Source organism: Monodelphis domestica, chromosome 3, assembly GCF_027887165.1.
Source record: "Monodelphis domestica isolate mMonDom1 chromosome 3, mMonDom1.pri, whole genome shotgun sequence".
Lineage (NCBI taxonomy): Eukaryota > Metazoa > Chordata > Mammalia > Didelphimorphia > Didelphidae > Monodelphis > Monodelphis domestica.
In genome coordinates, this window is record NC_077229.1 from 197,285,827 (window position 1) to 197,298,192 (window position 12,366).

Consider the following 12,366-nt stretch of genomic DNA (forward strand, 5'->3'; position numbering starts at 1 on the left):
GCCCCAAAGGATTTTCACCTTTTTAGTCCTGAACACCATGCTTCTCATAAGATGACTTTAACTTCTTTTGGCTAGCATATCACACTGTTGACTCTTATTGCCTTTGCAGTTCCGTAAAGTCACATACTCTTTTCAGATGAAGGGCTATCTAGCCATAAGCATTCCCATCTTGTGTTTATGATGTTGATTTTTCAAACCCAAGTGCAAAACTTTACATTAGGTTCATTGTTCTAGCTTCTCAGATCCTTAAAAGCAGATTAGCCAAAGTGTTAGCTATCCCTTAGCAACTGTGTTATTTACATATTTCTATAGAAGGACTTTTATGTCTGGATTCATGTAATTGAAGATAAAAATATTGAACAGGACAGCTCCAAGCACAGATCCCAGAGGCAAACCACTAGAAATCCCCTTCCAAGGTGAAATTGAAGCAGTAGTGATATTTTTGGGTCCAGCCATTTAACCACTGCCAAATACACCTTATTATAATATCATCTAGCTTCTATGTCAATATTTTCTTTTAAAAAGCCCCCAGCTTGAGAGACACTATCAAATGTTCTGTTAAAAGTTAGAGAAACTATATGTAGAATTCTCTGATCTACCAATCTAATCCTAGCAAAAAGTGGAAATGAGATTTGTCCTACAAGATCTGTTGTAGATGTCTTTGTCATTACCTTCTTTTCTAGATGTTTACTAACTACCCTTTGATAATTCCTCCTAGAGTCTTCTCAGGAAGAGAAATTAAGCTCACTGCCCTGCTGTTTGCAGATTTCACTCTTTTTATGTCTGAAAACTTATTCCCCTTCTCTAATCTGGCAATAGCTCTCTTCTCTTGTATTATCTTTAACAGATCATTAGTGGTAACTCATTGCATGCCAGACCATTCAGTAGGTGGCATAGATCATGGTTCAATCACTCTCAAACACTTACTAGCCATGTGACCCTGGGAAAGGCAAGTCTTAGTTTCCTCAGACAATAAAACTTGGATAATAATGGCTCCTCCTTTCCTGGTTTATTGTGAGGATAGAATGAGATGATATTTGTAAAGTTCTTTGCAAACCTAAAACACTATATAAATGAGGAGAGTAAGAATTCAAAAATATATTCTTCTTACTACTACTACCAGCTATTACTACTAGTAGTATTTGTTATAGCTAGCATTTGTGTAGCACTTGTATAAGGGGTGCAAGGTGGTCCAATGGATAGGGCACTGGGGTAAGAAAGACCCGAGTTCAAAGTCTGACCTTGTATACTTACTAGCTATGTAACCCTGGGAAAGTAACTTAATCCTATGTGCCTCACTTTGCTCATCTGTAAAATGAGCTGGAAAAGTAAATGGCAAACCACTCTAATATCTCTGCCAAGAAAACTCTAAATGCGTCATGAAGAATTGGACATGACTAAAAATAACTAAGCAACAATTTGAGGTTTGCAAAACACTTTACATGTGTTATCTCATTTGATCATTAAAGATTACTGAACAGGCTAAATAGTTTAGAGAGGAAGAAAATCAGGAGTAAAGAGGGAAGGGAAGGGATGGAAAGGGAAGTGACACAGCCTGAATTCAAACTGATACATTGCTTTCAAATCCAATGTTTTTCAGAAAACATGAAGCAGGACAGTTTGATGGCTCAGTGAGTAGAGAGTCTGGTCTAGAGTTGGGAGATCCTGGGTTCAAATCTGATCTCATATACGTCCTTGCTATATGATCCTGGGTAAGTCACTTAGTCCCAGTTGCCTGGCCCTTAACACTCTCCTGTCTTGGAACTCAATATGGATTCTGAGATAGAAGGTAACGTTTTTTTTTTTTAATATAATGCCTCCTATGAAGTTCCTCTTTTGGGATCCTTGAATGGCTTCTTGATTCATCCCTAAGAAATGGATGGCTGTCACCTTCAGGCCTCTGACAGACAGAGCAATGCTGCAGATGGTTACTGAGGGTCTCAATGGATGAAAAAGAAAGAATTCTCATTTGCAAATTTTGATGGCTTTCTTAACAATCAAGATCTGGATTTAATAATGGCATTGTGTGTTGACATTAGCAGTGATTAAGTCAATTTGTTCATGATGGGAAGCCTTGTCTACCCTCTGTCTGGTAATAAAACATAATAATAATATAAGGATTTGTGAACTATAAAGCACGATTTCCATCGAGAGATTCTTATAACATTATAAACTATAAGAATGCAACCCAGGAGGTTTGTGTAAATCAACAGAAGCCCAAAGTGACATTATGAAGACAGTGTTCCAAATATGTCTGCTCTTCTGAGAAACCTGAAAACTATAACAGGGGCCCACAAAGAGAAAAATGCAGCAAATATCCTTTTTGAGAAGATATAGATCTATGTGAATACTTGGGAAATCAAAGTACTTAATGTCTCTGCCATTCACTTGACAGTTCATCATGCCCTGCTTCAAGACAGCCCTTATATTATTATTCTGATATAGTGGGTAGTACCAGGCATTTTGTCCTCAGCCTTGTTCCCCTTGGTGAGGCCCATATTTTGACACTGAGAATGTCTTTGGGTATACATATATATATATGTATATAAATATATATGAAATATATATTTCATCGCAGTCATAGATAAAAGTCATAGATCTAGAGTTTGAAGGGAAATTGGAAAAAATCTAGCCTAACCTCCTAATTTTACAGATGCAGATACTGAGGCCCATCGAGGCTAAATAAATTGGCCAAGGTCACAGAGATAAGTAAGTGGTAGATTTCAGTTTGAGCTCAGGTTCAGTCCTTTCACCATAGCACCATTGTGGTCCTTCCCTGATCCAACTGGCCCCCTTCCCAAAGATTCTTTTTGTTGTTTTTTTCTCTGTTTTTTGGCAGTGGGAATTACACTGTTTGGAATCAAAACCTGAATCTGTTACTTACTACCTTTCACCAGTCTCTTAACCCCATCGGTCTCACTTCCCTCACACACAAAATGGAAGTGGAGTACCAGATGATCTCTAAGGTCCCTTTCCCTTGTAACTCCAAGACTCTATTGCTCTTAGAACTATTTTGTACTTTATAATCCTTATTGCCTAATTGATGAGTATCTTGTTCTGTCATGGGTAATGAACCCTGAAGAGTCAGGGTTAACCATTGATAAGATATGGATTTTTCCTTGTCCTGGATATTTGCCAAACTTTGAGAATAATTGATGCAATAAATCATGGTTAATTTATACAGTAGAGTCATCCTGGGGCTTAAAAGGAAGATGAAGGAGAGGGCAGAGAAGAGAGAGGCTATACCAAGCCAAAGCCTGGATTCCCTAGAAAAAAAGGGCCCAAGTGAACTCTCCAAGGAGCTATGTGTTTGAGGAATTTACACAGTACTCCTCAAGTACATGGTTGATTTCCTGGTGGGACAGGAAGACTTTGACTAGCTTCTTTTCCTACAGCCTCTATACGCATCCTCCTTTGTACTACATCTTCCTTCTGATGATTAAGTCAACTGATTGTGACTTAATCATCATCAATATAATTTAAAATAGGCAACAAGTCCCAAGAAGTGCGAGGAAATGCATACTTCATCAATGTATTAACATCATTAAAGAAATTTCAATCCTAGTTTAGGGGACCAATACCAGATATCAGAACTAAGGTCAATGGGGCAACAAGGAGGACCCAGGCCAATGCTAGGAAACATCTACTACACAAATTGGAATTCATACCACATATTGTTAGATACTTTTGCTTATGTTTTGGTCTTCTAACTAGAATATAAACATCAATAAGGTTGTAACTAAGTCTTTTTAAGTTCCTTTATCCTCCATACTAACTAGAATAATCTCTTATGGTAAGATTTTTTAGGAGTTTTTTTCCCTAGTCTCCTGGTCAGTAGATAGAGCACCAGGCCTGGAGTCAGGAAGACCTCAGTGTAAAACCAGCCTCAAACACTAACTCGGTGACCTGTGCAAGTCACTTAACCTCTACTTGCTTCAGTATGTTCATCTGTAAAATGGGAATAACAATAGCCTCTATTTCCTAGAGTTGTTGTGAGATAATATTTGTAAAAAACATTATTTAGTATAGTTCTTGGTATAGTATTTACTTTCCATAGCACCATTTTGGTATCCCCCCTCCATGATCCAGCCTGCCCCCCTCCCAATGATTCTTTGTTTTTATTTTTGGCAGTGGGAATTACATAGTATTTAGAGTCAGAGGAACTACTGTCAAGACCTGGATTTATTACTTACTACTTGGGCAAGTCTATAGTTTACATAGTTGGTGCTTTATAACTGTTAGTTATGATGATTATGTTGATGGTGATGTTGGGAACTTCCAGTGAGGAAACTCTCCCTCCCAGTGCAGACTAAAATTTAGGGCATTGAGAAATTAAATGGCTTGCTCCTGCTCACAGAGTCAGTAAGCCTCATTCAGAGGCAAGACTTGAACTGAGGTCTTTCTGAATCCAAGGTTGGCCATTAATCCACCATGCCATAATGTCTTGACTTATATATTTGTGTTGGAGTGGGTGCTTGCTCCTAGCTTCAAAATTGCCAATTGTGACTCTGCCTACAGGACAGAGATTATATCTTTCTGACTGTATAAGATCTAGTGTGGTGCAGTACATAATTAGGAATATTCTTTGAAGGTGACAGAATATACCTTTGGTTGCCCCCATCTCCATAGGCTTTTACTTACCTCTGCAAAAACAAATGGTGTATCAAACTGGAAACAAACATGACCATGCTTAACAGCCTGAACAGAGGCAGGACCACAGCGGTACATACCTAAATGAGAGAGCAAAGGAAAAGTTGAGGTTGTTACTGCTAGTTCATGTTAGAGAAACACTAGAAATTAGAGAGAACACCTTCATGGTACTGAGACTAGGTCTATGGGACCTAGACTTTCTAATTTATTTTGTACTAATTAGTTCCACATGCATTTCCCCTTCTCATAGTTGGTGCTAGGGGGCTGAATTTAAGGACCAGACATCAACCAAGGGGCTTTCTTTTTTTTTCAGGAAAGTTTCCTCAATTTTGAAAGTCTAGAAAACCTGCCTATCTTCCCTACTTCTCTGTTACTACTGATGATGCTATCATGTTCTTATTCGCCCACAGACATCACTAACTCAGTCCTCTTCCTCAGCTTCTATATCCAATCAGGTACCAAGTCCTGTGAATTGTGACATCCCCCTCCATTACATACTCACTACTACCCCCCCCAGTTCAATCCATCATCATCTTTCACCCATACAAATTTAATAAATAATAGCTTCCTAACTTCTTCCTGGATCTGACTCTACTGTCTCTAAGAGCCATTCTTCACATACATTACAGAAGAATTATAGACATTCTTCCTAGTGAATAAATATGAAGATGATCATCAAATCACTTAGCACAGCACCTGACATAATGTTCTACTGTGCTCATTACCCTACATCTCAAATTGTGTCCCTTCTACTACTTTCACTTCTTCCTTTACAATCTCTACACAAATGATTCTTAGATCTTTTTACTCATCCCTCATCTCATTCTTGACCTCCAGTCTCACATCTCCAACTGCCTATACTACATCCTGACCTGTCCTCTAGTCTCTGGGCCAGATTCTCTATCCACTGAACCACATAGCTGCTCCCTTCTAGAAACATCTTAAATTTGACATGTTCCCAAACTGGACTCATTATCTTTTCCCCAAAATTCCTCCCTCTTTCTAACTTTTCTATTACTTTAGAGGACACCACCACTTCTGCAGTTATCAGGGTGTCATCCTTGTCTCCTCACTTTCTTGCCCTCCATATCCAGACTGTTGCCAAATCCTGTCAATTCTAGCTCATAAAGTCTCATATAGGGTGTCCCATTCTCTCCGCTGACATTGCCATCACCTCATTATAGGTCTTTATCACCTCATATCTGAACTATTGCAATCACCTGCTGATTGGTCTCCCTGACTCATCTCTTCTTAATCCAGATCACCTAATACTCAGACTGTCAAAATGAACTTCCTATAAAGTACCCCCCATTCACAATAAATTCCAATGATTCTCTGTTGCATTCTATAAAGGCCTTTGTAATTGGGCCCTTTTCTACCTTCCCAGGCTTGTTAGATTCTTCCCCCCTCTGAATTCTCTATAATTCAGTGACATTGACTTCTTTGTTGTTTCTCGCACAAGACACTTTATCTCCTACTGTGTGCATTTTCACTGGCTGTCTCCATGCTGAAATATTCTTCCCTCTTTACCCTTATCTTTACCTCTTGGTTCCTCTGTCCTTCTTCATGTCTTAGCTAAAACCTCACCTTCTATAAGAAGTCTTCTTTTATTCCCTTAATATAGGATGTTCCTTATGAGATTACCTCTAATTCATATCTATCTATCTATCTATCTATCTATCTATCTATCTATCTATCTATCTATCTCCATGTATGTATATGTATATATGCAACAAACACACATAGGTACTTTTCATATATATATGTATACATATGAAAATTGGAGGTAATCTCAGATTGTATATGAATGTATACATATGTATGTATATTTGAAAATTGGAGGCAATCTCAGAAGGAAAGCACTAGACTTCAGGGAATAAAAGAGGCTTATTACAGAAGGTTTCAGATGATATGTATAAACATATACATTTATATAACTTTAGACATTACTAATGTTTCAATATTCTACTTATTGGTTACCCTTCAGTAGCCCCTTCCTTCCTTTTTCTTTCTTTCTTTCTTTCTTTCTTTCTTTCTTTCTTTCTTTCTTTCTTTCTTTCTTTCTTTCTTTCTTTCTTTCTTTCTTTCTTTCTTTCTTTCTTTCTTTCTTTCTTTCTTTCTTTCTTTCTTTCTTTCTTTCTTTCTTTCTTTCTTTCTTTCTTTCTTTCTTTCTTTCTTTCCTTTCTCTCCTTTCTTCCTTCCTTCCTTCCTTCCTTCCTTCCTTCCTTCCTTCCTTCCTTCCTTCCTTCCTTCCTTCCTTCCTTCCTTCCTTGGTTCCTTCCTTCCTTCCTTCCTTCCTTCCTTCCTTCCTTCCTTCCTTCCTTCCTTCCTTCCTTCCTTCCTTCCTTCCTTCCTTCCTTCCTTCCTTCCTTCCTTCCTTCCTTCCTCTCTGTCTCTGTCTCTCTTTCTCTTCTTCCTATATATTTATACACATACATACATATATAATAGGGATTTCATTCTTTGGTCTTGAGTTCCTCAGCACTTAACTCAGCTCCTGGATTATAGCAGAGATTTAATTTTTTGAATTTATATACACATGTCTCCATACTACTGTAACCTCTATTTTCATGTAGAAAAAAGGTTAAGCCTTCCTTTTGGTTTAATTAGAATCTCTGGGAGGCCATGGCTCCATCACCTTTTAATAGTGATTCAGTCCATTAGCCTACATCCATGCATTCAGAGTTTGAAATAAATGTTCCAAAAAATAAATTATTTTTTTAAATCGTTATGGTAAATAAAAATTTCATAATAATGGCAAGAATGATTCATAGTTTTATTGGACTTCTAATGCCCTTTCTACCATTAGACCTTTTACTGATATCACCCTGAGAAAGCAGGAAATTAAAAAAAAATGAAAGGCAGATTAAAATATTTCCCCAGATTCACTTAAAAACAACAACAACAACAAACAACTAACATTCATAGTTAGTTAGTTTCGTAACCAACCTATAAGAAAACAAAAGTTGAGAGACTCTATTAGATTGATTTGTATTTTCTTTTCCCACAAGATCCATGAATTAATTCATTGGTTCCATGGAAAGAGTACTAGATTTGAGCTCTGAGGATTTGCTTTTGAATCCTTGTTTCATAAGTTTTGTGAGCATGACTAAAATTCTAAATGTCTCTTGGCCTCAGTTTGCTAACTTATAAAATTAAGAAAATGGACTAGATGACCTCTATGGTCTCTTCTAGCTTTAATTCTATGATTTCATAGTGAAACTAGAATTTCAAAAGTAATTTGGAAACAATCCTATGTACAGACATGGAATACTATACACCCATAAAAATACTACTATAACCAATGCTACTATCATTAATAATAACATTTGTTCTTTATAGAGCATTTTAAGGTTTGAAAAATGCTTTAAAATATCTAATTTGAAAGTACTTTAAGATTTACTTTAATAGTGCAAATATTACTAATCCCATTTTACAGATTAGGAAACTGAGGCTCAGTTTAGTTGACTTGCCCAGGACTCTGCTACTAGGTGGCAAATCTGAGATTCAAACCTAGAAAACAGAACATAATTCTGGTTTTGCCTTCAGGGGGCAGTGACTCCTTATATAACTAAAGCAATTTTAAGGGTAAATAAAGAATCAGCCACAAAAGAATCGGTGGAAGGATTGCAATTTACCATCACTGTTTTCTTGAGGTGTGCTGTCTACCACTTGCCATCCTCCAAAACCAACAGGAAGATCGGGTCTGCTCATCCAGGCCTCATTCCAGCAATGGTAGTTCCTTTAAAAAGAACATGGAAAAAAATAAGTAAATTTTCTATTATGCTCAATTCTTACAAAATAATACAAGCTATAAGTATACCAATGTGCTGCTATTGAAAATGTATAGAAATGGAGAAACCTAGAGATTGCCCACCAAAGGTATTGGAATGGGGGCCCGGGATACCAAATGTTGGCTTGCTGGATGGATCATAGGCCCTTCTGACAATCTCTGGACTGACACCTGCTTGTCTGGGAGACTTTGTCTCCATTCTAGTATCAGTGTTAAGGTCATTCATAGGTTCTAAACTTTGGATTATATAGTTTGGTTTTTATATTTTATTATTGTTATCATTATGTATTGTTAATACACAATATTATTATACAATTTGGTTTTTATATTGCTTATAGAAAGTTCAATTCAAATTATATTCAATTCAAAATACATTTAATTAAGCACTTAGTATGTGTGAGACACTAGAAATATAATGACATGTTCCATCATCAAGAGAGCTCAAATTCTCCTGGGGACATGTAAGATGTGATGAAATGTTAATACAAAGTGCATTCAAAATAACAAAAAGTAATTTGAAAAAGGAGAGTTTTATAATTTGAGTTGTATACATGTGTGATTGGCATGGAGAACAGAGGTTATTTGGATGGGAAATACATGCCTCTGGATTCTTTTATATATAACTTTGACTTGAAACTACCGGGTACCATGGAAACTCGACATTTAAGCCCATCTGGTAAGTCTGGTTTTTCCACCATTCTCTAGCCAATCTCCCCTGCTGATTCTGAGGCAACCTTCCATCACTGGTTCTTCTTTCCATTTCCCTTTCCCTCTCTGAGCTCAGCTGAGTTTTGATTTATAAAAAGCATGGTTCTTCATAAGGATTGTTACAGCAATAATCCATCTGGTGCTTATGGTCCTAGACCATCGCTATGGAAATCATTTTGGATTCACTATAATTCTATATAAATCATTATAAATTCACACTTAGGGCTAAGTCAAGAAGGAAATATTACAGAGTAAGAATGGACCTTCACATAATTCCCAGAAGGGAAGGATCCAATCTGTAGTCTTAGAGACATGCATAGCTCTTCAGAGTTTTGTGTATAATTCTTAAAGTAATAATGGATGGGGAAAGTATGCACCATTATGAATCATTGTTGCTGTGACTCAAAGTATGCTATGTCCTTGGAAAGAACTAAAATGATATAATAGGAGAGATATACTTAAGGACTCTTTAGCTAAACAGAAATTGAATCAATCATTTGATAGATATATGTATGTATACATGTTCATGTAACATGAGTTTATATGTCATTCATATTTACACAAATGTAGCATTCGTGTGGCCACATTGAATCCAGACATTGCCAAAAAGATTAAGGCACATAGAGATGGATGGAAAAAGATCTTCCATTATGCCCTTCTTTCATCCTTCAGGGAATTCAGGTTGCCCACAGAGCCCAGTAGAGGGTCTGATTTTGAAAGGTAAGTTTTCCTTTCCTGATACTTTGGCTTTGTGGAAAGATGGAAGAAGGCAGAGAGAACCATGCTGAAGCTTCGGAGGGGACAAATTAGGTGACGCTACAATGGAAATGGGAGAAGGACTGAAAACCTGTCCAGATGGCAGATTCATCTTGACACCATCAAGATGATGATTTTTCCATTTTCCTTCTCATACTTTGCTTTTTCCTCTTCTTAGAGGGTGTGATCCTGGAGTTTCCTGGGAGAAGGTTTATATCTGTTTCAGAAATGTTTATTTCACTTTATTTAGAAAAAGATAGCTAAGTGGTACAGTGAATAAAGCATTTCACCCAGGATCAGGAAGACCTCAGTCCAAATCCAACTTTAGACATTTATTAGCTATATGCCCCTGGAAAAATTACTTAGCCTCTGTCTATTTAAATTTCTTTAGTTGTTAATGAGGACAATAATAATACCTATACCATAAGATTGTTGTGAAGATAAAAATTGATAATGTTTGGAAAGTACTTTACAGACCTTAAAGCACTATACTAGCTATTATTACCAAATATATATTTCCCTTAAATAGCAATTGTAACAATTTTAAGGTATTATGAAACTGCCTATATTATTATTAGAATTTAGTAGAGAAGGAAGATTCAGTATCAGGAGAATCTGGGAATGGGAAGAAATAGATTTAAAATCACATTTTCTTCCAGACTGTGATCCATGACCAGGGATTCAGGCTAGGAAAGAAAGTGATTGATTCATTTTCACAATTTCTCTCTACTTTTATTCAGTTCATGATAAAAAAAAATGTCAAACAGCATACATCCTAACACTGAACATTAGGATATTCCACTAGAGACCTTTTTCCAAGTTTAAACTGAATCATTAGTGACTACTCTTGGGTCTGAACATTCAATTAGGTCCAAATTTACCTAAATTTATCATCATATTCAGGTCTCTTAGTCTTTTCCATTAAAATACCATGAGACACTGTCAATGGTGTGTGTGTGTGTGGGAGGGGTAAAATCTTGATAAGCTATATTTACAATAGTTGTCTGTTCTAACAATCTATCAAAAATGAATATGAGTTCAGTTTGGCATTAGCTATTCTTGATAAAACCATGATGGCTTTTTATGGCCACTGCATCTGTTTCTAGATCTTCACTAATCATCCCTTTAATGATCCATTCTGCTAATTTTGAAGGAATTCAAATCAATTTCACTGGTCTATAGTTTATAGACTTCATTCTCTTCTCAACTTAAGAAAAACCAACTGGAACAACATTTTCCATTTCCTGTCCTGCAATAGCTTTCTTCACTCTGCCAGACTGCTTTATATAGTCCACTGAAATTCTTTTTTCCCCTTGAATACCTTGTGGCTATTGAAGACAAGTAGTAGCATTTGCTCATGAATTTCAAAGCATCAGACTAACCCTTTACTTATCATTTTACTAAGTTAAGGCTTAATAAATATTGTTGAATTGTACATTCTTAACATTTCTCACCCCATCATGACTGTTGCCTGTTTTAGATGGTAAGGAAGTTCTTAGATGGCAAGGACCAGGTCTGTGAAATTCAATTTGTGTAAAGCTTTCTACAGCCCCACATAAAATAGGGGACCAATAGAGTAAGCCTCAGTTAACTGGGATGTTCCACAAGCAATTCAACTCTTCCATGATTCAGGATCTTATATTTTGTATAGTCCTTATTCTAGCCATCAGTTATTATCATTATAATTTTGTTTATAGATGTAGAAAAGTGATGTCAGTCTCAAATGGGGTCACTAAACCATACATAAGAATCAGTTCCAGTCACATATTGACTTTGGAAACTGCATATTAACATTATCTATGTTCTTTTGTATGTCTATTTATTTTGTTAAATATTTCCCAATTACATTTTAATCTGGTTCTGGGGAGGTCAGAGGAGCTTAATTAGGCAAGATATACTGTACTCAGGATAAATTCTCAATGTTTTCAGTCATGGCATCATGGATTTAGAACTGGGGGGAATCTTATCAAAGCCTTTCATTTTTCAGGTGAGGAAACTGGGATCCACAGAGGTTGTATCTTGCCAGCAGTCACTGAGATAGAATGTGGCAGAGCTGGAATTCAAATCGATTAATTTTTGTCTCTTTAAACAAATACCTTCTCTAAGTGTGCTTCTTTGTTGCCTCTTTCTGATAATAGAATGGTTTTAAAAATCCCAGTTAATTTAGAGTTCTGATAAATTGAGAAGCTGAAAAAACTGCAAACCATTTCTGATGACGATTAGTAAAGGATACTGTTTCCTTTATTTTATTTCCTACCCCTCTCAAAAGGCAGGGAGAGCTGGCAATTTTTGCGCCGATTCCCAAAGCACTGCTGTATTGTTGGGGCTGTGTTGATGCTAGAAACTCTTCCGAGTTTCTGCAGTGGCTCTTCACCAATGGCAAATGGCCAGGAGCGCATTTTTATTTTTCCTTAGGCAAACAGCACCTCTAACAGCCAGGCAGCTCCTAATGCGATGCT

The 12,366-nt window shown here is 36.7% G+C and overlaps 1 protein-coding gene across 1 annotated transcript in view; it reads right to left on the reverse strand.

Annotated features, from left to right (window-relative positions):
• The window catches only part of F13A1 (coagulation factor XIII A chain), a 208,960-nt gene that overhangs the window by 38,945 nt on the left and 157,649 nt on the right, over positions 1-12,366 (reverse strand). Inside the window, exons 10-11 of the mRNA XM_001367973.4 lie at positions 8,289-8,392; positions 4,642-4,730 (exon numbers count right to left, since the gene is read on the reverse strand). Coding sequence (XP_001368010.2) covers positions 4,642-4,730; positions 8,289-8,392 — 193 coding nt within the window. The remainder of the gene's footprint in view (positions 1-4,641; positions 4,731-8,288; positions 8,393-12,366) is intronic.